We start from the raw sequence: 27,174 nt of genomic DNA, 5'->3' as shown, positions 1-27,174 counted from the left end.
AAGGTTTACCGCTCTCGTGAAAGGTGTGAATTAACTCTTAGAAGTGCAAATGTGCTCCGTTAGCTTTTATGAAAATATAATTTGAAAAGTACAAAGGGTAATGCCAAGATTCTTCAGAAAAAATATCGCAGCAGTTTAAGAAAAAAACCTTTTCCATGCCTTGCTAGCGTTACCCTGCCGCAAAAGGAAACATTGAAAATATTGATGGCCATTTACTGTAAACTCCCGATTATCGGCGGTTGGTTTATCCGTGGTTTGGATTATCCGCGGGTCTTTTCACTAACGGTCATCAAATATTTTTTAAACTTTGATTGTGTCATTGTTCGTTTTTAACTTTTACATATGTATGTTTTTTACATTTAATGTTAGTAGATGCAATATAGCAAGGTTTTAAGCTATAATTTAAATGTATGTGTGAGTGTTATTCATATTTTGTAGCTATTAAATACAGTAGCATCGTTTTTTACCTAATATTTGGATTATTCGCGGTTTTCGCTTATCCACTGACAGATGCCATCCTATTCCGCGGATAATCGGGAAATTACTGCATGTATTAAAGCTAAACCGTGAACCCGAGCAACGTTTTTCAAGTGCCTGTGACATTAAATGCGTTTCTTTCATCCAGTATTTTGTAAATAATGTTTTCCCTCAAGAGATGGATTTATGTTTGTCGATTGAGTAATACAAAAGTAATCGTATGATATGTCTTACCTTAAACTTTGAAATACATTTTTAATACTTTATTTCATACTGTCGGACGTTTATTTCTCTTAATGTGTTAAATCGTGACTGTTTGTTCTTGTACAGGTGCCGTAGGCACTGAGGAAGAGGGAACCACGGAGGACAAGAATGCGGAGGATGAGGAGGAACAGGAACGATTGGAGGCCCTTCGGGAGGCCGAGGAGCGGAGGAAGGAGAAACATCGCAAGATGGAGGAGGAAAGAGAAAAAATGAGGCAGGAGATTAGGGACAAGGTAAGAAATAAAATCGAGTAAATGTCTATTGTAAAAAATAAGTTACCCCACTCGAGCCAGGACCGTAGCAAAACTGCTACAGCAGGGGTTCTCAAACTTTTTCCACTCGCGGCACCCTTTGAAGAATTGGAATATTCTGATGACACCCTTGTCCATATGTACTATATTAGGTGCGTCTGCCAAATAAAGCTACCCCAAGGCTCATAGTCAAAGTTAATATTTCGTTCATTTGTGAGTAAACTGGTTCCAGCTTTTGTTTATAGTATCACACGGCTCATTAAAAAAAAAAAAAAAAAACTAAGTGAAAATTTGAGTCTCGATTGCGTTTTTTAAGTTTTAACTCAGAAAGGCGCTTTGGCCTTATTATGAATTTGGATCCCTCATAAGGCTAATTCTGGGCAAGGATTACTTCAAGCAGACTTTAAGACAAAAAGCGCCAAAAAGTGCTATCAAACTAAGAAACATTAAAAAAAAAAACCTTTTTGAAAAAAAAGATCAATTGTCACAATGCTGCTCAAATGCTCACTCCTGCGATTAGATAGTGCACATTTGAACAGCGTATGCAGCACAGTATCATATTCTCCACCCGATACTCCGGTATCATATTGAAATGACCCTGGAGTGTTAACAAGGAAAAACAAAAGAGCCGAATGGCCTGAAAAATGAGCGGATGGCCTCATTTGGCACATCCAACTTACATACACATACAGTGCCTCTCAAAAGTGTTCGTACACTTTGAAATTTTTTAGTAAAATCGAAATAACGCAAAACTGAATCCGAATATGAAGTCCAATATTTTTTCACATCATTCCTATGTCATTCTAAATAAAACCCTGTAGTTTTTTCAAAATATTGACGGATCTTCTTTTTGAAATGGGTCAATAAACGAAAAGACAGAGAAATAATAAGCCACAAAAGTCTTCGTACACTCAAATATTTTCGAATAAATTCGTAATTAAAATTTATCACATGTTGTTTTTTTATTATTTTTGCATTGTGTTGACTTTTAAAAGTCATTTGGCTGTAATTTTTTTTATTATTATTTATTCCTTAATATTGTATTTATTACTTTAAAATGGCTGGTATTCATTAAAAAAAAACACAAACACGATTCGAAATTTGGATTTTTTCCCCATATTAGCAGTAAATTGGTTTGAAATGTCTCTAAACTAGTTAATTTATTCCATTTTATAGTAAAATGCTTGATAAAATGCTTTAAAGAAAATAATCGGACCGAAAACAAGGTAAGAAAAGGTCAACCGGCGAAGTTGACAAAACGTGATCGAAGATTTACAGTTAAAAAACTTATGAAAAATACACATTTGAGCGCTGTAAAAGTTTTTACAGAGTTAAATGAAAATTTTTACACTTAATTTTTACCTAAAATTGTCCGCCAAGTTCTCTGATTAGATGGATTAAATGGGAACTCTTCCCGTAGAAATTTTCTTGGCCTTGAGAAAAACAGAAAGCTTTCACTTTTCGTCGCAAAATCAATGATAAAGAAGCTCAAAACATTTTGGAATTACGTCTTAATTACAAATAGAAATGAATTTAACATTCTTGGTTAAATTGTTGAATAATTGTAAATAGAAGAAAAAATTAGGAACTTAATCTTAAGAACTTGTTGGAGCAGTTAATTAGGACAGTGAAGGTGTTCTTGTGTGGGGGTGCATATCAGCACCAGGATTTGGTAGTTTGGAATTTTTTGATGAAATAATAAATCATGCTGTTCATTTAAATATTTTAAAAATGAATTTTAAACTCCTATCCGAAAATTTGGTTATCGGAAACAACTTTTTTAAAAATCAAGATAACGATAAGAAGCACACGGGTTTCAACGTTTGCGTCTAGTGCCTCAAAAATTGTCCTAAAGTTTAGAAAATACCCCTTCAATTTCCAGTTTTGAACTTAATGTAACATATATAGAGATATCTGAGGCTAGATTACGAAAATACGGCTTAGAAAAGATAATAGAGCCCGAAACAGTAAGACTCGGAGTGTGGTTGAACACTTACTCAGAAATTACGTAAAAAAGGAAAGAAAAAAGAATGAAATCTATTCCCAGACGTTTAAAAGGTGTTGTTGATACTGCATGATATTCTACTAAATAATAACTTAATAAAGAGTTAGATTATTCAATAATATATAGACATTTTTTAAAGTGTACGAAGACTTTTGTGAGAATATTTCCGGCACTCTTTGGTTTTTGATTTAAAAAAAAAATAAGTTTTAGTATTTTTAAAAAAAAAATCATGTAGTTTTGTTGAAAATTGATCATAGATCTTATAATTAAATACCTATTAAGAACTATTAATTCTAACCAATGGATAGAGTCCCATTTCATTGAAAGTCGTAGGTGTACGAACACTTTTGGGAGCCACTGTACATATATTGATGCCATATACACCTCGCGGTACCTCTCGCCACTTCCTACGGCTCCCCAGGGGGCCGCAGCACGCAGTTTGAGAACCCCTGGCTACCGACAACTCGGTTATGACAACCAGAGAAAGATCAGTTTCGTCCTTCTTTTGGGCTCATCAATCGTTAACCCATTAAGCGCCGATATATGAACCACATTGAAAATACTTAAGTTTTCATGTGTTTTGATATTCAATACACATCTCTAATCATATGTAGCTGAAATTTCGCAAAAATATTTATTAGGTTAGGAGATATGGTATGGTCCCAAAATGGGAGACTTGGCGTTTAATGGGGACAACATACATATCCCTGCCACTATGTTGATACTTGAATAATTTCTGGCTAAATCCAATTAGAAAGCCCTAAAATCGTTTTTATGTAATTAATATGGCTAGGTATTGGTACTTTATGTACATATTTAACATATTCAAGCTTTAAAATGTAGAACTTTTAAGTTTTCATGACACCCAAAGCTATACATTTTGGGCCCCCTTGCAACAAAAGCTGTGGAGTAGGGTGGGGCGAAAAATAAAAAGTTTTTCCGATCAACTAGTAATAGTTGCCAAAAGTTGTCTTTGGTGATAGTTAGCAAAAGTGCAAAATTTGATGAAGATCGGATAATATCTTCAGGGGGCGCTGTGGTCACAAAGTTTTATTATAGATTTTTTCCCGGATTTCATGGTTAAAATACGAAAAATAATGCTGTTAACTTATATCATTGCATTTTTTTACTCATAAGATTTATTTATGCACTGAAGGCATATGAAATAACCCATAAAAGTTCTTTTATGTTATTTATTTATATTTCCAGCATCTTAAAAAGAAACAAAAAAGTAAAAAATAGTGACTTTTAGGACAATACTAAGTAAAAACTGATGAATTTTACAAAATGTGACACAAAAATTATGAAAATGCAAATATATTAGACAAATAAAATTAAACAGCACTATTGAAACAATAATTAACAATTTTAAAAATCTGTAAACATTTACACTACATACGTGATACAAATTTATGTGTCACAGTTAGAGCTTTTACGAAAATAGTCTTTTTTACTTTCAAAGAAAGGCAGTTCCTTTCGAGCCTCTAAACGTGCACGAATGAAACCATCCCTGGCTTCTATTCCACTTACGGCCAGAGATGCATCCGTCACCAACTTTACGCAGCGCTCCACAGACTGAGTATGACAAGGAAATTTGCACATGTTTTGAAGAAAATGAGGAACCTCTCCGGTTTTCACTAAGTCATGTAGCTCGTCCTCAGTTAGTATATTTGTTATAGGAGGTTTTGTTATAAGCACTTCTTCACACTGCCAATTGATCAAGTCGACATAGTCGGAAGAAGAAAAGTTAAGCTCAGGGATGGTAAAAGTACGGATATCATTATTGTTCACAGAATTAGTGTCTCGTACTCTCAAAATCCGACGAGCAGCTAACTGCCGTACATGCCTTCGATCATCATTTAACATCGCCAGCAAGATGTTTTCAGGATGTGCAAAAAAGGCGTTCCGCTGAATGACTGGATTGATGACATGTAACAGGTCGTCTGGCAAATAACGCGACAGATGAATAACGTGCCACAAGTTTCGTGCACCATCCTTGCATGCTGAGTTGCACTTAATTAGAAACCAGCAAGGTGTATAAACTTTAATAACGAATGAAACAAGCATTTTTAAATTTGCTGTTGGATATTCTGTGCCGATGTACAAACGCAAAATCCGACTGGCTGTCGTGAGCCATCTATGACTCAAGGAACCAGGTACTCTTTCAGAAAGGTGTACGGAGCAGTTGCCACTAATAACGGCTTCAAATATTTCCAGTAGATATTTCTGGTCAGTACTTAGGTCCCCTCGGTCGATAGTTGGCATGTTTTGAATATTGCACTCAACGGCTTTATATTTCACTATCGGTAGTGATTCGCAGCCTATCAACATTTTGCCAATAGGACCGCTGAATCCTCGGGGATTAGTACTTGGTCCATCCAAGTATTCTACTAAATGACGAAGCAGCAATTCGTTGCCATGAAGCTGGCATATTAACCACTGCAATGGTCTGTGAAAGAATGTTTCAAGGCGTAAAATCACGCCACTTTTTCTTCCGGTATTTACTGCAGTACCGTCACATCTGACGGCGCACAACTGAGTAATATCAATTTTGTTTTCGACAATGAAATCCAGTATGCCGTTTGCAATTCCTTCTGCGTTTGATCGATTTGGCGAAATATGTCCTAAGTATTTATTATCTGGCAGCATAACCAGTGTTACATGTTCTTCAATAATTATTTTTCGATGATAACTGCCGGACACAGATTATTCCAAGAACAATGTACTATCCTTTCGGCCATCAAAGTACAGACCTTGTACATCAGCACATTTTGGCCCTTGGTGATAAGCTTGCAGATTTTTTCTCACTTTTTTACGCTCTCGTTTCACTTTGCTTGGATCGATTATATTTGAAGATGTTTCAGGAGAAATTAAGCCCACGTCTTCTAATATGGATGATGCCAACGCGGCCGCTGATCTATTCGAAACGCCGTATCGGTCACACGTTTTAGAAAATTTGTTCAAACTGACTCTTGCTTGCGAAGTGCTTGCTTTATAATTTATAACTATAAATTCAGGATCCTTTTCGTCCGTACCTTCTATTGAATATTCTTTATCAATTTCTGTTTCTTCAGACCCTTCTTCACGGGCATTAACTATGCTTTCCCTCTTCGCTCTTGATTCTTCTTTCTTTTTTCGTTCAAAACTCAGTTTTAATTTTCTTGTGGTTTGAATATCAATGTTTCCAATAAACATTTTTCTATCACCACGCTGATTAAAAAGAAAAAGTTGTTCTTTGGAAGGAACTTTGCGAGTCTTGTCGCAGTTACACGCACTGAAACGGCATTTACAACAGGCGATGTCGAAAAGTTTTTCTCGAGCTTCGGATGAAAATAACTGCATATTTGCGTTAAACGCATTTGTTTTAGCAGATTTTTTGTTCATAGTTTTCTTCGGGTTTTTATATTTGCCGTGAAAATGTCGAATCATTTGAACGATTCGTTTATGTGAAACTATAGGAATAGAGGAACGATGTCATATCTCTTCTAACTTCGTGGCTACGTCTTCTGCTATCTCAGTCACTGTGGGCTCTTTGGAAGAACTAAACTGTTTCTTTTCGTGTGCAAGAAATAAATAATACTTAAATACATCTTCATACGTAGGTAACACAGAATCAGACAAATTTTTTGGTGTTCCGAAAATGGAATCTTTTAACATTTTCCTTGTTTTTACTTTCGATCCAGCACAATAATCCTTCGAATGTTTTCCGCTCATTATGGTGTTAGAGATGGCATTTCAATGCACTGAAAATATAAACATACATTGTGCTGTGCACTCGATGCTGTAGAAATGCGTCTAGAACTTTTCTCGGTTAGAGTTCAAGGTTGTATGACGTATTTAAATGGCATTTCACATGATTCTAAGAGCTCGACGGCAGTGTCTCTTCAAATTACGGAGTTTTTACAACAAAACCATGCATTGCTTTCATTTAATGCTAACGTTTAGTGACCAAATTTCTTTTGGAAGCTATTCTATATGTTCTTAATACATACATGTCCTTTAGAATTAAAAAAGGTGAAATTAAAGTTAGAAAAAAGCATGATTTTTACATTGAAACCATGATATTATAGGAAAAAAACAATGTTAAAACTTTGCGATCGCAGCGCCCCCTGAAGATATTAACCGGTTTTCGTCAAATTTTGCACATTAGCTAACTATCACATAAGACAACTTTTGGCAACTATTACTAGTTGATCGGAAAATCTTTTCATTTTTCGCCCCACCCTACTGTGGAGGCCAGCCCCAGAGGCTAGCAGTGTATATTTGCAACATTAATAAGTATTAGTATGCTAGTTATTTTCAATTTCTTGAGCCGTTGGGGCCCTTAAGAATGTCTCCCCCCCCCCTTTGCCCGTACATCACTCCGTGTCTGGTTTTCATTCTTGTTGCATTCCTTCTTCTTATACATTTTTGTACAAAACGGAACTTTTCCCACACATTTTACTACCTTTTAGCAAAAAGCCTTAGGATTTTCATACACAAAAAGAGAAGAGGTAGCTTTTTTCTATTAACCATGTAGGATGATCGAGCAATGGTAAATGACAATGACATGAAGCACTAGATAAAATGTATCTTATAAAATGGAACTAAGATATTTTTGGGTTCCCTGATGGTGCAATTGTGTTATTATAGGCAAGGGTTTTTTTGCAGTCAACATTTCGGTTGCTTCACAACATGTTTGATGACATGATTTATTCATCAACATAATGTTTTTAGAGATAAATGTCTAGCATGCTTCGCATTGAAGAATTATCAACGGTCATAGTTTCTCCGATTTCATCCAACAAATTACGATACATGGTAAAAATATAAATAGAGACATTATCGCATTATCTATGATCAAAACGATTTCGATTAAAGTTTTTTTCTCAACTATCTGAAAAGAAATTGGCGATTCACAAACAAGTGATACTGCACTCATCTTCTTGTTTTAAGCTAAAATATATTATTTTAATAGTGTTTGAAGCTCGTAGCAAAGTCAAAAATTCTTACTACATTTTTGATTAAAAGAAAAAAAGGTGAATAAATTTCTCTATTGAAATTCAACCTCCCTAATTGACGGGGGAGTGCCCTCAAGGGGGAAGGGAGCATGGAGCTGACTGAGCTACAAAATATTTTTATGGAGAGGGGAGGAATAGTTTTAAAGGGAATATGAACTCCTTTTACAGAAATCTCTTTCGTGATCTGTCGAAATTCCGAGAGATGTGTCATCCTCCTTAGGAAGGATTGGCACCCCTGTTTTTTCAGAACTTTCTTCTAAACGAATGGAATGTTACTTGCTTTGATAAAAGCACCTGCTCTTGACCTTGAACAACAAAAGAGTGTTTATAATGAGAAACTACAAAGGGGGCTGTGGCTTCAACAGGAAAAAAGGGGAGAGTTCATTCATGCAAAGTGGGTGAAGACGATTTCTACTGGGCATGACTTGCTCTGCTAATCAGAACACGCCAAATCTCCCATTTTGGGACTTCAGTAAATAAAGTTCTCTAAAACTACTTTAAATTATTTTTCTTGGCCCCTGTTTGTTGTGATTTGAAAAAAGGTCTATTGAGCTTCTTATTCCATGTTCCTAATTTCCTGCATTTGCATTTATTATTTTTAGGGAATTTTTTCCCCGTGTAATGCAAAAACAAGAAATTTTCGCAAAATTTAAAAGTTTTTCAAAAAAGAATTTACATTCCAAACCTTTTTGAAAAAATTACCAGTAAAGTTTGTTTCTCTATCATTCATTTTAAAAAAATTCAAAATGATATCTTAATTACTTGATGAAGAAAAAAATCTTGATTGAAGGTTCCCAAAATGGGAGACTTGGCGCTTAATGGGTTTGGTCAATTTTCCATGCATGAGCGTTGCCTTGGACTTCTTTTAGCAGGGAATATCGTGTTTTCATATTCTTCCAGAATCGACATGCAAGTTTTAACTTTTTCGATTCCTTAAGAGAAGATTTCACAAAAGCATCCTCTTGGTTTTGTAACAAATACCGCATTACATCAAAACATAACAGACAGCCAGAAATAAAAATGCATGACGAAAAAATGATCTTACTATTATACATGAATAGTTTAGCAAAATTTTGATAACTGAAGTAGTTTTTTATTATTATTATTCTCTTGAATTGTGTGCAAACTCTCCTAGGTTTACCTTAATACGTTTTTCATGTAGAAGTTAATTTAAATTCAGAACTTACATGTTTATTCAGAAAATCTACAGCAAACTACTGCTGTAGTTCTTAATAATTTATTTTAACTTGAGAAGTTCCCTTCGCAGTAAAAAGTAATAAATGTATACTCACTGCGAAATAATCAGAAAGGAAAGAAGCATTTTAAAGGATAGTATTCTAATTTGCAGGCTCGTCATTTCAAAAATTTCACTTTGGGTTTAAAAGGGGTTCATAACGCATATTATATTGAAAACCATTAAAAAAAAACTTACACCCACATATATGTAAATACATCGATTTTTTAAGACCACGAGAAAGAAAATAGTCTATCTTGACCATCCTAATGAGCAGGACTGTTAATTTAAATTGGGGAAGCTGCAATCGTAGAGAAGGAGATGTATTCACCGGTCAGTACTTAAGTTTTAGTAGTGATTGATTTATAATAGCATTTATGCTGTATATTCACAAAATGTTTTTCTATATGAGTATTTCACAAATGCAGTGAAAGTTTATTTTCATAGTTTTTTTTTTTTTTAAATTAAGAACTATTAGTGGAGGAAAATAGAAAGTGGAGCAAAATAATGAGCTATCAAATATTAAATATAATTACTGTTGCTGTATCCAATCTACGAAATAAGAACAAAAATGTTTTTTTTTTATGAATCTAACTTCAATGAAACTTTTCAGCAAATACATTAAAAACTTCTTTATGAGTTTATGTTACACATTTTTTGCTTAGAGCCTTAAGAAAGAATCTAAGAAAACATTATTCATTTTTCTACAGAATTCCATCCAAGCCTTGCACGATTCTATTAACGAAAAGACGAAGAACATGTTCGAATTTAATGCATTTTAATCTAGCTGCTGCGAAACCAGACTGCAGTATGCTCTTTTCCTCTCTCGTTTTAAGACTGAATTTATCTTTATTTGCAATTGCAAACTAGGTATCAGATCGAAAAAAAAAACATGTACTTAAAAAGCCTCCTCTCAAAAATGTTTTCAATTGCTATTTTTTATTCTGTTGCGAAAGAAAAAGAAGTTCCCTGGTATTGGGATCTTTTTCTTTATTTTCATTTTCCATAAAGAATATATTTATGTTTGCATCCGTGAAAGCATGCATAATTCGTGAAATTATTTCTCCTCTTCAAAGACTTTTCTCGGAATCAATTTCTAAGACTTTTTTTTTTGCACAAAAACTAATTACGTTTTTTACCAAACGTTTATATGTGTTTACTGAAAAGATATGAGAATATCGCACATATGACATGATTTTGAAAAAAAATTATCCTTTATTTGAGCTTGCAAATACTCGTACATTTTAATATTTGTTTAAACAACTTATAATGATTAGTATAATGTGAAATTATAAGTAGCATTGAGAAATATAAAATATAAAGCTCCTAAACTATTTCCCTGTTTGTATAACAGGAATTTCCTTCAAGTAACTCTTATTCGTGTTTTATTTTATTTTATTTTTTTAATCCAGTAGTGTTTGTTGCATGTTTTTTATTTGACAGTTTTGCAAATTAAAAATATAGCTCTATATTTATGGCAAGTTATACAAATGTAAAAACGAAACTTCAGTCAATATTTTTCACACTCGAAGCAGTGAGAAACAAAAGGATATAAGTGTTGGTCTTAAAATTTGGGTATACAGCGTTTAAAGTTTGAAACCTACGTAGGCATTCATAGATTTTCTTTATGAATATTGCTGTATTTCAGCACCTGCCAAGGCTACACTAATACCATTTCTTGCTTCAAAACAGAAGAGATGTTCCCTTATTATTTGCACTGGTTGTCTCAAAAATTTGAATTTTTTCACTTAACATCCCTTTGTTTCTCTTAGTTTCTCATTTAAAGTATTTTCTTAAACAAATAGAATATGCCTATGTAATTTTTTGTATATTAAGTTAAAAACAATATACATTTGAATGATACATTTTGAATCAAGTGCAAGCGACAACCCAAGTTCTTTCTTCCGTTTGAACAAAGCCCTTGCATTCATAAAGGGGGTTGCGGGGGCCTTTAGGAAGAAAATAAAAAAAATAAGATTTTCAAGTTTAAAAGTCACAGTGAATGACATTGAAACAAAAGCTGTCGCCAAATTAGTATGTAATATTCTATTTGAAAGCTCTATTCCTAAGCTTTACTATAGGTTTCATTCTAATATAACAAGAAGAGAAGTTACTGTTTTTTTTTTCAAAAACATTTATTTTTTTCTCAAATTTTGAGTTTTTTTACAGGTTTATATTTTGAACAATTTTCATAAAGGAAATTTAAAAATTTACAAGATTACTTATTTTGTCATATATGTCTTTCATGCCAAATTTTACTAAAATCGGAAATTGTGAGGCCAAAAACAATTTTTTTACAGTTTTTTTAATCTATTTTTGATCATTTGTATCGCATCATAAATCATCATAATTATTTTAACATATGACTAGTAGTTAAATTATTATTTTTTTTCGTGCCAGGGATGTCTTGGCATTTCTTTCCTTACTGTTTTCTATACAACTGGACTTATTAACACATGACAACACACTCAATACAACAGCATTTATTTACGGACCAATTTTTTTTATTCAACAAAAATTAAATTTTCAGCTTATTCATATTAGTAACTATCTCTTTTGCATCGCCATTTTGAGCCGTATTGTTCTGACTTACACTTAAAAGAAAAAATTGGAACAATGGAAATATTAATTTCGTTCTTTGCTGAATAATAGAAGACCTTTCAACAAGTGCCTAGAGTGGGTAATATTTTTGCCCTAATATTTACAGTTCAAGTTCAGAACTGTACATATGAGGGTAAAGGTAGGCTACAACACCATTAAAACAGCTGTTAAAAATACATAAAATTTTCAATCATATCGTGGAAATCATTCCAGAGGAGTAGGAAAATTGTTTTACCACGTATTCCTCCTAAAACATTCAGTAATCCATTACGACATTTTAACTAGGAACTATCATTTTGATAAAAGCCTTATTTTGCATTTAGTTAAATCCACCCCACCATTGTGAAATACATCAAACTGACGTTAAATACCATCGTACTGCCGATGGCGATCCTAAACACCGAAAATGTCAATGCTCATGATGTGTTCATGACATCAGCTCTTAAACTAGAATCGTGCCGCTGACGTGTCCTGGCTAAGTAACGGACGCAGAACAATTCAACAGAAACCCTTGATGGACTGAATGCTGCCCCATCGAAATGTGTGGCAGGTTGTAGGCATTCACAATTGACAAAGGAGATTGAGAGCTTATGCAATATATACCCTAAGACAAGTATTTTGAGTCACTGATATCTTAAGTTAGAAACAGATGACTGTCAATTTGCACATGCATACAATGTTTTTCATTTCTCTGCGTGTATGATCACTATGTGAATGCTTTGTCAATAATTCAATCAGCTACTGAAGCCAAAAAGGAAAACGATGCCTAACCAATTGAAAATGCAAATTAGGCCTTGTTTATTTCAATTTCTGAATTTCTTTCGTCAATATGGAATCGAAGAAACTCATTCCTTATATTGAACTTGACATTCTAAAGCATCTACTGCAGCATTAATGAAATTTTTTATAAAGATTATAAGATTTACAAAGTTGGGCTTTTTGACGTTAGGAGCGGAGTGCTTTCTAAGTTTAGGCTAAAAAAGCAATTTAAATTTTCAACATAACGTGAATTAAACTAGACCTCATTGGTAATTGAAGCTATAAGTAACATTTTATGGTACATTTATTTTTTTAGTACGCATTTATTGTAAGTAGAATTTATTGATAAACATACGAATTTTATTAAAAATCCTAATGGCAAACTTTTTCCACTCTACACAGCGTCACTGACAAGTTCACAAGTTCTTGCTCCTTCAAATCCGCTTGGGCAAAACGATCAAAATAAATCAAATTTGGATCTATAAAAACATTAACTAAAAATCAATGGCTGTGGTAACGCCGTATTTTTTTGAACGCATTTTTTAAAAAGTTTTTAAAATGATTTTCTATTGCCTTTCCCGTTTTCATATTTGTTTATTATTTTCTCACTCTCCTGTTAATATCTTTCCTGTTAATCTGAAGTATCTAGTGTCTAACATAACGAGAAAAGCAGAGGGTTGGGAAAAGATGAATTGAATTTGCAGTGTTAGTGAACTGCAAATTCAATTTATCAGATCACTCATTTAAGAGATTTTAAACAAAAGTCAATTAAAATGGTCATATTCATAAAGATATCTAGCGAGTACAATTGGAAGATAAATCATGAAGGAGAAAAAATCGCACTGATGAAAGACAAAAGCTATTTAAAAATCACTTGTAAGGGAAAAAATTATTTAATGAACAAATAACATTCAGTTTGATAAGAAATAATAGACCTTACCTTCCTATCACTAAACGACAACCTTTTAAAAGTAGCAATCTCTCTCTATCTTATTTAGGTTTTAAATCCTCAAATGTTGTAAACATATCTTTTTAATTATTTTTCTCAAAAGTAAGTCTTTCTTAAATTAAAAAAAAACAGTTATCGCAAACATATATTCTGTAGCTAAAACACAAATTAGGCATATTTTGAAGACTTACAGTATTTAAGTGCAAAAAAAATATACATAAAGAAATACAGTGAGCATTTTCAAACGCGTGATAACCCCCTTGAAATTTTTAGAGAACACACAACCAGTGGCGCAAAATAAAGGCACCAAATCCATGAACACTACAATAATGACCAATTGCGAAAAAAGAATAAGAATGGAAAGAACGATGGCAGGAAAAGAAGAGAAGTGCACTTTTGATTTTTAACACTTAGAATGTCTCACATGTTAAATTAAAATTTAAAACAAGTCCATGTTTTTTTGAGCAATCACAATTGCTTATTGTTTTCATTTGTCCGTTTTTGATGTCCGTGCCTTTTTCAACCTCCACCGTCTTCTGCAGACGCGACTCCTCCTGGTAGCCGCTGCTCCTGGTCGGTGGTGTCCATGTCCTACACACATGCACGCTCATACACACACACACGAACGCGCCTTTACACACGCACACACACACACATACGCCAACGTGCACACACACAGGTCTACGCCCACACACAAGCTTACACATACACCACTATACACACGTAATCGCCCAAGAGGAGAGGCAGGAACCGTTTCTAGAAACAAGCGAGTGGGGTAGTAACCAATGAGTAGGGTCCTGTCGCAACTCGTGATTGCGAAACAAATAATTTGAATTCAAAATTTCAAAATTCAAATTAATTTTGAAAATTCGAAAGTTAGTTTTTTAAGTGCTCCCAGGCTTTTTAAAAATTTTCCGCAGAGATAGTGCTGACCTAAAATACAAATCATGAAAACACTCGCACAGAGGTATAAAAAATGCCTCTATATATGTATGGAACTGTACATTGGAAAAAGGAATTAATTCTTAAATTTGTCTAGTACCAACTCGCCAATTGAATTCAGAATCGTGACAAATTTAGTGTGAAAAAAAAATGTTTCCAGAAAAGCAGTACTGAAACTAATCACCCCTGATTGTAAAATTGGATCGGAGTGTGTATATTTACTAATAAATTTGTCTGGATCTCTGTCGGGATATTTGTCCAGATATGTATCGGGATATCTGTCCGGATCTCTGTCTGGATCTCTGTGACGTTATCAGCGCCTAAACCGTTCGGCCAATTTTCATGAAATTTTGTGCAAAACTGTTGCATAGTTGTACCTCGAAGCGATTTTTCGAAAATTCGATTTTTTTTCTTTTTCTATTTTAATTTTAAGAACATTTTACTGAGCAAATTATCATAACATGGACGAGCAAATTATCATAACATGGACGAGCAAATTATCATAATGTTGAAGAGCAAATTATCATAATGTGACGAGCAAATAACCTTATCACGGACGAGCAAATTAACATAGCAAATTTTCAAGAAATTCATCATCCATTGTTTAAATATACAGGCGAACCAAATGATAATTTTTCTACTACGGGGAAAGCCGTGCGGGTACCGCTAGTTTGGTAATAAAGAAGGTAGTATCAGTATTTTTTATAAATCGAAAGATCAGTTTATATCGTAATGCAACTTGTTTCTGTAAATTCGAAACGAGAGCCATACATTGCCAAAATAACTATCATGCATTTGGCTCGATACATTACCTGAAATCTCATCCATAATAGCAGTTGGGCTCCCATCAACTCGGGAATTGCTTGGCACTTATGTACCCAGAGACACACATTCCCAGATATCAAAACCTGACCAATTTGTGCAATATAATCCCTGGATGTTCTCAGTGCCCACCTCTATTGATACCGAATATAACCAAGTGAACTGTACGAGTCCATTACAATCTAGTTTAGGGTTAATAGAAATGTAAATAATGGGATCTAAGGTCCTTTGTGGACGCTCGGCAAATTCAGAATCCGACGAGACAGCGGAGTAATTGCATTAATTGAACAATTTTGGTAACTAGAGAGACACCTCTGGCGGAGTATTATCTTTCTGAATTGCTTTTGACAATAGGATATGTCGGTGTTAATGCCCTAATGCAATAGTTCGATTAAATGAAGAGTGGTGAGTTTTTATAAAAGGGGTTCTATTACTAATGCATTTTACTGAGTTACCTTCCGCAGAACAAGATAACAGGAATGTAACCATGCGAAATGATATTTATTTATGTGAAGGCCAAATAGCTCTAAAATGTCAATATTATGTCCTACTGTCCCTAGTCAAAATTTCAGTTTTTAATGATCGGCCAAGTCAACAGAAAATCTAAAATTAATCTTTAAAATAGATTTTTACACTGCTTCAAGTATCCTAATTTGAAATATATTTTTCGAGTAATCACGATTGACAATTGTTTTCATTTGACCGTCTTTGATGTCCGTGCCTTTTTTGACTTGGACTAGGGGCCTCTGCAGCACCACCGTCCGTCGGCCTCTGCAGACACGTCTCCTCTGGTCCTGACCACTGTCCTCCGGAATCCAGTGGCGTGCATGTCCCACACATACACACTCACACACACAAGCACGTGCCTTAACACACTGACACATATACACGCTGACACGCACACCCGCCTTTACACACATACACTGACGCCTACGTGCATACACGTAGGTCTACGCACACACACAATCCTAGCCTACACATGCACGCACGCACACCGTATCAACACACACCATAGCACACACACACAACTATACGCGCGTAAGCGCCCAGAAGGAGAGGCAGGCTTGAGAAGCCATTTCTAGAAACAATAACTCCAATGTGTAGAGCCTTGTCGGAACTCGTGATTGCGAAAAAAATAATTTGAACTAAAAATTTCAGAATTCAAATTAGTTTTTTTTTTTTTTTTTGAATATATCAATATGTTTCCTGCGTAGTTAAAAGTTCTCCCCAACATTTTGCGTCAGTACCATCCAGTAGCTTTTGCACACTTCATGCTTACTTGGGGGCAACTGGCAGCTAAAATAACTGTCAATTTTAGAAGCAGTCATCAAAACTTTGGAGATGAAATAAGAAATTTGTAGTAGTGTAGAAAGTTTTATGCTTCGTGATTAGGTGCATTTAATATCAAAGTAAATAAGAAAAGTAATTTATTACCATCCGATGCAAAAGTTATAATGTGTAATTGGCATTGATAGACGGAGGATAAAAAGATACTAAGTGCATTATTTATAACATTTTCTATGAACGATTTTTTTAAGTAAATTTTTTAAACTGAGGATGTTTTGCTCTAAATTTTCTCAAGTTTATTGGAAAAATTCGTCAATACGTTGGCATATTTTTAGCATATTTATTTTTATTTTAGTTTTTCAACGTACTGAGCTATTAATTACTCAATCGATTCATGAATCAAAGGCAAAGAAATCTGAGAAAAAAATTTCCTCCTGGCACTTTTAGCAAATTTAGGCCCGAATATCTGTATTGTTAAAAAGTGCTTCGTTCTAAGTGTTAATTTAATTTAATTTATTTATTATAATTATTTATCGGTATTGTTTTAAGTTTAAGAACTTTAGAACAGAAAACAGTTATTTACCCCAATTTAATCAACTCTAGCAAGACCCTTCGCATGTTTATGCAAATACTTCCACAGTCATAGCGTCCCCAGAAACTTTGTTTATGTTCTTAATATTCCGGGGAACTTTAATAATAGCTTTTGACGTTGGAGGAATCGGTTCAAGGAGTCAGGTAATGTTCTAGTACGGACTATTTTTCTGCATCGCTTTTACTTTGAACGTATGGGAAAGAAAACTTTCTTTTTCTCTTTTTGAGATGAGAATTTCGAGAAACGAAATCTTTTACATTTCAATGTAATATAAGATTTAAGTATACGTTTAGCCTAAAATATACAGGGTGTCCGAAAAATCCTTGACACATATTTTAAATTCAGAGAAAGCAAAAAATTGTCGTTTGTCGTATCAATGTGCGATATGCGCTATAATGCTTCAGAGATTCAACAATTTTTTGTGGCATCGTGAAAGCAGAAAGAAAAAGATATAAGTATGAGTAATTTACACATTGATATCTGTATCGACACAGAAGAGTTTTTTTCGTACTCTGATTACACAGCCGCCAATTTAAATTATTCATGATTACAGTTTTTTGCTTGTTCCCCACATTTTCCTTTTTTTCCTTTTTTTAGAATGTCATTAAAATATTTTGAGTCCGTGAAGTATTATGGCATAATTTTGATACGACAATTTGTTGTTTTTCTTTAAATTTTTAAAATGCCTCAATGACTTTTCAGACACCCTACATTTTTAGTTTTTCTGAATAGAAAAAAATCACTCTTTCTCTCATATCCAATCATAACTTTGTGCATGTGGGACTACTGTCACTTACTTTTTCAAATATTTTCCCCGAATTGATATTTATGAAGAAAAAAAAACGAAATGCAAGCAGAAAAGGGGGAACAATACATAATTTCAATACCGTTATAATTTGTAATTTTGTTTCATTATTACCTTGCAATTTATATAGATAGTTCAAGGGGTATACTTGTTTTTTTTTTTTTTTTTTTGGTTTCCACAACATTATCATAACTCAGTACAATATCCACTCAACTTTCAGAACAGACTATTCGATGAAAAACGTTCTTTGGAATACATGTAATAATGTCTAAAAAGTGATGTATCTTTCCACACGAAAACACTTCAGTCAGAATATTGGAATGAATTTCTTGTCAGAAAATTACATATTTTGGTTATCTTTTAAATACATAAAATGTGATTATTTTGGTTTGCAAACAAAGCTCATAAAAACATATTTTTTTCTCCCTGCCCTATAATGCTCCTACCGCATTATATTTTTGGATTGGGTCTTAATATCCAACCATATTTTTATAACATTTTTTTCATTTCTTAAGTAGGGAATATTAGAACAATATTTCAGATTTTCCGTAGCTGTAGGATACCAACATTTATGATTGAGTAAATATTCTATTTCTGAATCAGGAACCGTCATAGCGGTTTCTCATTCACAATTATAGATTATTCAATAAAAAAAACGTACACGAAGTTTTAATCCAAAATGCAAGAACAAAGCAAAATTGAATTTACTACATTCACAGATGAGGACCAGTGGCTTAGAGAACCATACCCAGGTTGAAGTCTCGATTTGAGCACGATTTACTCAATCTTTCCTTATTTAAGCAGGTCGATAACATGGGTACCAATCGTGCTTGGGAACTAAACTCCAGGGATTCCACGATCTGCCGACCGCCTAATCGGTATATCTGACAAGCCTCTCCAGAGCCCTCGGTCACTAAAACTGAGAAGGGCACAGTAGATCTTGACCCCCATGGGCTATAATACCACCACTAAGCTTTATATCTACAAATATGCTTTTGGGTAATGAAGCAATTTCTATGACAAAATCAGGGATAGGTATGTATATTTGTTTTTCATTTAAATCTACAGTTCACGTCATATCTTCAACAACTTTTTCAATTAGATAGTTAGGTAAACAAAGAGGAGAATTGATAGAAAACTATAAAAAAAATTGTGAAATGTAAATTTGTTCTTTTCTTCACGAGAAAATCACCTTTGGTGATATTTTTTATTGACACATATTATGTCAAATGTTTTTCTTTTTCAATAAACAAATAAATGAAAAGACATTATGTGGTTCAAATCTTTTAGATTAGAAACTATTTTGAGAAATAAATAAATATCTTTGTGTTTGAGAAGTAAAAAGAAATCAACGACGTTTTATCGCACACATTAGCAGACTACTGCATACACGTTTTTTTTGGGCTTCAGGGAACCCCTTTTTCAATACAGAATAGTGAGGTTTGGGGTGTAAAGCCATGCAACGGATGTCTTTGATGTTACGTTTTTTAAACTGATCAAAATTGCTTAAAACATTGCTCAAAAAAAAAAGAAAGAAACTTAAAAATGTCTGATAGAGTGCTTTGAAACGAGAGCCTTTGTGCAAAGAAAATTATCCGAATTGAATTACCTTTTCAAAACGCAATAGAGGAGGGAGACAGACATATATTTTTCTTTCTCAGTACCATGTTTTCAAACCCATACTTTTTCAATATTTATTTAAATAGCTTATTTCTTTTTGATTTTCATTTTGTTTTAACCTAAATAAATGTTAAGCGTAAAACATTCTTTCATGTTTAGTTCTAATTTTTCTTATTCGGAAAATGGCTTTAAAAAATTTGAATCTTATTCATTTTACCAGTTAAAACAACTTTTGGATCACAAATATTACACTACACCCATACCAGCTTAAGAAGCTGTTACACACAACATCCTTCACTGAACAGCACTAGAGCAGAGAAATTAGAGCCCCATTTAAATTCTAGACTCTAAAGCCTCCGATCCTGTATCCGCTAACCTGGTTGACGAGCGAGATTTATGAAACGAAGGGGCCGAGAGTCGGAAACGTTTACGGAGTTCCGGATCCAGTCTTCATTACTGAAAACTTAATGATATTTAAGTTCGTAATTTCCTGTGTGCAGTGAGCAGAGTGTGACAAATGCAATCGTAATAGCAACGTTCATGTATTGTTGTAATTAGAGGTACTCACCTGAGACGAATGTGCAGTTTCACCGCGACAAAGCAGTGGTAACACATATGAGCAATTAAGTTGTGTTCTGGCACAATATCATATTATAGACATTTATTATACTCAGCCTGTGCATATATATATATATATATATATATATATATATATATATATATATATATATATATATATATATATATATATATATATATATATATATATATATATATATATATATATATATATATATATATATATATATATATATATGTATATATGTATATATATATATATATATAATTAAGCAAACAGGATTTCAAATATTAAACAAATTATAAATAATTAATGATGATAAAAAGGAAAATTGCAAACAGCTATTAAGTAGGAAAAGATAAAGTATGAATCCAGAGCTCATCAGCCGTGGAGGATTCATTAATTATGGTCAAAAGACCAAAATTTTAACTATGAACTAAAAGAGAATGTTTAAGCTCCAGTACATGCAATATAGAGTAACAATGGGCAAAAGCACCACTTGCTAAACTAAAAACAATAAACTAGAGCTCAAACCTAAAACTAAAAGCAGGGGGTTTCGCCTCGACTAATTAGGAAAACAAGTTCCGATAATTAGCCATCCACGGGACAGTACCTGCTTATAACAAAATTGTCTTACCTTGAAATCCACGTAAACAAAGCCAATTCCATTGTTCAACCTGACATATATATATATATATATATATATATATATATATATATATATATATATATATATATATATATATATATATATATATATAGTGTGTGTGTGTGTGTGTGTGTGTGTGTGTGTGTGTGTGTGTGTGTAAAATTAATTTAAAAAAACAGAATGGCATGAGTGGTAAAAATTGCCTCTTCATTTTACATGATATACTTTTGTAATACTCGTAGATTCTTTGCGAGTATATATTATAAAAAAAATAATATACTAATGGGTGCAATTTTTATATTTAAAAAAACTGGATTTTTTTACCAAATCTTCACTAGGAATTTAGTTTAGTCGAGAATTCCTAACCCCGAAAGTTAAGCAAGAAATCTCCAATTTGACGCATAATCACACGTCTTGGATTTATACGATTTACTTTATCTTAAAAATTCATCGACTGGAGCCGGGATAGCATTAAACCCGGGAACTGGGGCGTAAAAAGACAGCACCTTATTATCACGTTATTCTATTAGTAGTTTGGTAAAGTAGGCAAAAAAATGGATATATTTTATTTAAAGCATTTTATAATTCCTAAATAATGATAAGTAAATATGACATGAAGATTATTTAATAAAGAAAACCCTCACGAAACCACTTTGTGATCTCATTTCTGATGTCTTTCAAAAAGACTTGATAATTGAACAATGTATGTATAATGAATAAAATATGACAACGTATATAAAGTACAAATTGAGAATGAAAAAAGGTTAAAAAACCAGCAAACAGCTGTTTCGGCACTCAAAAAATACAAGTGCCATCATCAGTGCATTAAAAACGAAGACAATTTCACCCGACTAAAACACAATCGAGGCGAACTAAAGTGTTTTAGTCGGGTGAACCTGTCTTCGTTTTTAATGCACTGATGATTGCACTTGTATTTTAGAGTGCCGAAATAGCTGTTTGCTGGTTTTTTAACCTTTTTTCATTCTCAATTTGTACTTTATATACGTTGTCATATTTTATTCACTATGCAGTACAAAGTTTTTGACTACTTTTTATGTAATGTACGTATAAGTTTCTACGTATTTTATCTAGTCTCTAATTTGAAAAGAAAATCTTTTGAAATAACATTTTTTATTCGCTAAGTTTTTTTTTATAATCCTGGAACGCTAAACCATTGACAATCAATTTTGAAAAAAAAAAAAAAAAAAACCCTGCTGCATTTGAACATTTTTGAAAGATTTTTTTTTTTTACTAAAAAAAAAAAAAGAAACTTTTATTATTTAATTCATACAAATTGATTAAAAGATTCATTGTAAAACTAGTTATGTGGTGCCATCTAGTGCTTAAATACGATGATATTTATGAAAGAACAGTTTCGGATCTCTATCAAACCAGGGTTCTTGCCCCGGTCCGCAACTCCTGGGGCGGGCAAAATCACCCTATTTCTATGAGCCTCGATATTAAACCTGAAGGAAGGTTGGTAAAAACGCCTTTTTTAAGATATGCTCCGGCTCGAAAACTCGAAGATCCGACAGTGAGAAAGACTATATGTTTGTAGCTTTTCGAAGGAGCGCTGAGTACTTTATGTAAACACCTACTATCCTCCTTTTTTTTTTCAAGAAAATACCCCGAAAAGTCTTTGATAATCTGAGGACTATAATAATTCTATGTCTAATGTTAATAGGAAAAAGTTTCGTCAGGCAATCATCAATGATTCTTCATTTACTTTGACGGTTTGCGAACATACATGAATTGCATAAATGTTTGTTGATGTATGTATGCGAGATATTGTTGCTAAGTTTACTAAAGAAAATTTTGTGCACACGATGATACCGAAACCATAAAAGAAATGAGCAATAAAAAAGTATTTAATGGAGTTTTTGAACAATTTAAAAAAAACATAGGTTAAAATGTCTGTAGTTTCAGAACTTTTAATATACCAGTAGAGAATTTATATTATTAAAATCATTTGAAAAAAAAAGTTGAGCAATGTGAAAAATAGCTATTTCAACCCTTATTACGTTTCCTCCAGATCATTAAAAAATGTAGTTTTGTAAAAACCGTTTCTATTTAAGAAACACTTTTATTTACTGCTATTGGAAACTAAACATTTCCATTTCGTTGGCTATATTCACACTTTAATTTCTCAATTCTGTACTTGTAGAGATCGCCAATCACCTAAAGCAATTTTTCTTTTTCCGACATGGTAAACAGTAAACAAGTATTCGACAAAGTGCAGTTTTCTCCTCACTGCTTCGATGAAAACTCAACAAATTATTGTTTTTCCATTATTTTGGGGGAACAAAAATATTTGATCTAACTCTTGCTAACTACCATTTATTAACTTTATTCAATTAGAAGAATTTGTGTCTTCGTTCGAGCATAAGTTTTTGACAAAATTGAACCATTTCATTTTTTTTTTTTAATGTAGTTACCTAGCTGTAGTAATCAGCCAACGGTATGAAGCTGGGATTCATGATCCAGTAAAAAGAAGTAAAGAAAAGAAAAACTGAATGTATCTCTTAAATAAGTAAAATTAATATAAAACTCACAATTTTCAAATTGAAAAAAAAAAGACATCTTGAATTCAAATTATGTTTTCCGCAATCTCGACTTTCAACAGCACCCTACTCGTTCGGCTAATGTTTTTACAAACAGTTTATCTCCCTGTCCTGGACTAGACTTTATTTCTACCCGACCCTCTTGAATTTGCACAATTCTCTTCAGACAAAAACATCATCCAGCAAAACTAACTTCCACGAGCATGTGCGACTTTCTGGGCGATGGCGTCTATGTCCCCTAACCCAAGTTCTGGCTTGAGAATGTCACTCCTTCCTGGCAGTGGTGTCTGTGTCCCCTGGTCCTAGGGTCTACCTCGAGCATGTCAGTTCTCTTGTTTAGTGGCGTTTAACATGTCACTCCTCCTGGGCGGTGGCGTGTGTGTGTGTGTGTGCTGAGAAACGTTGAGGCGTGTATGTGTGCAGTCACGCGCGCATGCGTGTATGTGTGTGTTTTTGTGTGCAGGATATGGGCACCACCACCCAGGGGGAGCGGATTCAAGAGACAGTGGTTGGTGGAGGCTCAGGACCACAGGAGTATCACTGCAGGAGCCGTTTGGTGCTCGCAAATGACCCAGGAGGAAAAACACAAAAATGATCAGTTTTGGTCAGATAAGAGGGAAAAAACAATTCCTTGATTATTAAAAAAAATACTGAAATGTTTTATACATTTCATGTTTTCAAAAATCAAATTTTGAAGATAGTAAACATGATACAATAGAAGGCACTTTGCTATTTTTTAAAACCAGAGTCATTTACTTCATTAACCTGCACAACACTGCTTTATCTATTAAGCAATGCTAAGGAAAGATTTCGTTCATTTTTAAGGCAGTACTTTTCTGTTACAAAGGAATTTGTCGGGAGAATACTGTCAAAAATTTCGTTATCTGTTTGTCAAGAATGTAAATTGCAGCGCCAAAAGCATCAGTGTGCATGGTTGTGACAGGATGAAGGATACATCTTTGCTTATGTCAGGAGAATGGTGCATTAATTTGCACTTTCGTAAAACTGCTGTCACAACGTTATACATATTTTTTTAACGTTCCCAATAGTTATGAGAGCTTATTCTCCACGAGAGGGTTATTTTAGTTACAGAAATTATTTTAAAGCAGAATTGTTCTTTAAAATTAGTTACATATTGTAATTTGTAGAAAAATTACTCGGCATTGCATAGGAGTTTTAACTATAATGGTCTTAAAAGCTGGTCTTCGGTGTCGTCGGAATACTAACCAAATCTGGCTCAGACTCCAACTCCAGATACTTTAGAGGCTTTGACTCTGAATTTGACTCATTAACCAAAAAATCAGTCCGACTCTGACTCTGGATGCACTGACAGAGTTGTAGACTTTGAAGGAAAATGGCCGATTGTTTGAACTTTAAACCTTCGACACTGAACTCTGACTGTTTTTACTCCAAAATTAGTTCGAATCCGACTCTGACTCTGACTCTACACGCACTGATAGGGTTGCAGACTTTGAGGGAAAATGGCCGACTTCGACTCCGACTCCGCTGCTCTACTTAAAAGATTTATACACACTTATCCAAATTTTGCGCTCAATCGAAATAAGCAAAAAGTTGCTGAACATTGCTTCAAAATAATAATAATAATAATAATAATAATAATAATAATAATAATAATAACAACAAGGAGACAAAGCGGCTATTTTAGTTTTAAGTTGTCTGCTCTGTCTGTGTTTGAACAAATTTTGTAATAAGGTGAAACCTGTATAAGTTGAACACTTGTGGTGTTTTAATTTAGGAGTCAACTTAATCAAGTGATCAACTTATAGAGATTAAAATAGAGATATATTAGGTAGGTCTAATTCTGTGTCTGAAATTAGCGGTCAACTTAAATGGTCAACTAAAAAGGGTGGTCAACTTAACAGGTTTTACTGTACTTAAATTTAATATCTAAGAGCTATCAAAAAATTCAAATATCTTTGTAAAAAAATCATTTTAATACAGCTTGAAACTAAGAAACATGTATCATCAAGTTTTTTCTGACTCACGGAAAAAAGTGGCGCATTATTGGATTTTTTTCAATTATTTCAGCCAATGTAAAAAAAAAAAAAAATGGAAGCACGATAATAAAATAAAAATGCAAATTTTGTTTATTTTATTTGAAAAAGATTTACCGTTCATGTTATCGGAAAAAGAAGCTTCGCCCAAAACAAGTATTCTTCGAAGTTTTCATTTCTTTCTAATCGATTGAGAAAAGAATTTAGTAATGGCTTCGGAAATCTATTTTGCATTGGAGCAAGAATTTTAGCATCGCATAAGTTAAAGATTGCTAAACTAAAATAATATACTCAAACTTCTTTCTTTAAGGTCATCAATCATTAAACTTGCCCTTAATAAATTAGAAATGTTGAAATTTTTGAAATAATATAAAACAAAGTTTTTCTTTCGAAGGGGAAGCAGCGTGTAATTTGCATTTATTTAATTAAAAAATAATTACTTTTCGGTGCCTATTCAAGTATGATTCTGATTGGAAAACCCATTTTTCTACTTGAATTCCGAATTTTTCTACATGAAAATATGAAAAGTGTCGTAGACAACTTTGTGTTTAAGAGTCTAGTGGTATTTGGTTTTAAATTTATTCTACTACTTCAGAGTATAAAAATGTCGGCTAAGTAAAATTTTATAAATAGAAAACTTATATAATGTGTTTTAAAATAACTATATGTTTTGGGAAAATTATAGGCTTGAAAATTTTGTTAGTTAAAATTGGTTAACATTATAATTGCGTTAAAAATGCTACGCATATTATGCAGAATAAAACAAATGTTTCTGTTTTAAGACAACAAAATTTCTGATCTCTTCCCGGAATTCTTTCGCAAGCCATTATCTCCTTTTTCAGCAACTTTGTGTCATTGAAGAAAGTTCACCATGTAGTTCGAAGCATAGATTAAATCATCATAGAAGATTAAGCTCATACACCTGTTTACTTTGGTGAGGTCAGTCAGGATGGATAAAATTCTGTTGGGTACTGCCACCTGTCCCCCATTATCACTGTTCTTTAAATGGGTTCTTCATGTATCGCTAAAACAGGTTCACACATTAAAAGTGACCATCTCACCTATTTGAGACCCTTACATTTACTCTCTACTAGAACATCAATAAAGCACGTTATAATTAGATTAGCTTTTCTGGTTCATAAAGAAACAAAAATCCGCAGAATCTATCTTAACATTCTTACATTTTAAATAAATTAAGTGTTTCGTTTCTGATAAACCTTTGAAAATAATAATGAAGAGCCGTAAAGAGTAAAGTAATATCAGTTCGTGAAAAGGTAGAAATTATAATTGAGTTGCTGTGTAATATAATAAATAAAACACATACTTTGTAAAATATGAATTTCCATCTTTTTATTTTCCATTTTGCTTACTCACGGTTGACACAAATAACGGCTGATATAAAAAAAAGATCAAGTACTTTTGGCATTTCGTATTAACCAAGTTCAAATATATTTCCGAAAAGTTTAACTGATTGCCATACTGTGTTTCATTTTTTGTGAAATTATTTTATTTTAAAGTTTTGTGGCGGACTGTATTACGGGATACTTTTCTGTTGAGAAAAATTATTAAATTCATTTGAACTAAGTAAGCAGACCTCAAATTCAGCAAATTTACACTTTTCCAAACCCACTCTTTAAAAAAATATGCATTTAAAAAACTAATTTTTCTTAATAACTGAGTAAGCATTAATCGATTCACTGATAGAGTAATGCTTCTGACGTCATCAACAATGAAACTCGCGCCACGGCATGATAATTTGAT

General features: G+C 33.2%; 1 protein-coding gene across 2 annotated transcripts in view; it reads left to right on the top strand.

Annotated features, from left to right (window-relative positions):
* LOC129224690 (complexin-like) overlaps positions 1-27,174 on the top strand; it is a 677,646-nt gene that overhangs the window by 634,466 nt on the left and 16,006 nt on the right. For both annotated transcript variants that reach the window (XM_054859235.1, XM_054859238.1), the window contains exon 3: positions 808-974. In XM_054859235.1, the coding sequence (XP_054715210.1) occupies positions 808-974 (167 nt within the window). The remainder of the gene's footprint in view (positions 1-807; positions 975-27,174) is intronic.

The sequence above is a fragment of the Uloborus diversus genome, chromosome 6 (assembly GCF_026930045.1).
Source record: "Uloborus diversus isolate 005 chromosome 6, Udiv.v.3.1, whole genome shotgun sequence".
Classification (NCBI taxonomy): domain Eukaryota; kingdom Metazoa; phylum Arthropoda; class Arachnida; order Araneae; family Uloboridae; genus Uloborus; species Uloborus diversus.
Note: the sequence above shows the minus strand (reverse complement) of the source record. Positions and strands in the feature narration are given on the sequence as shown.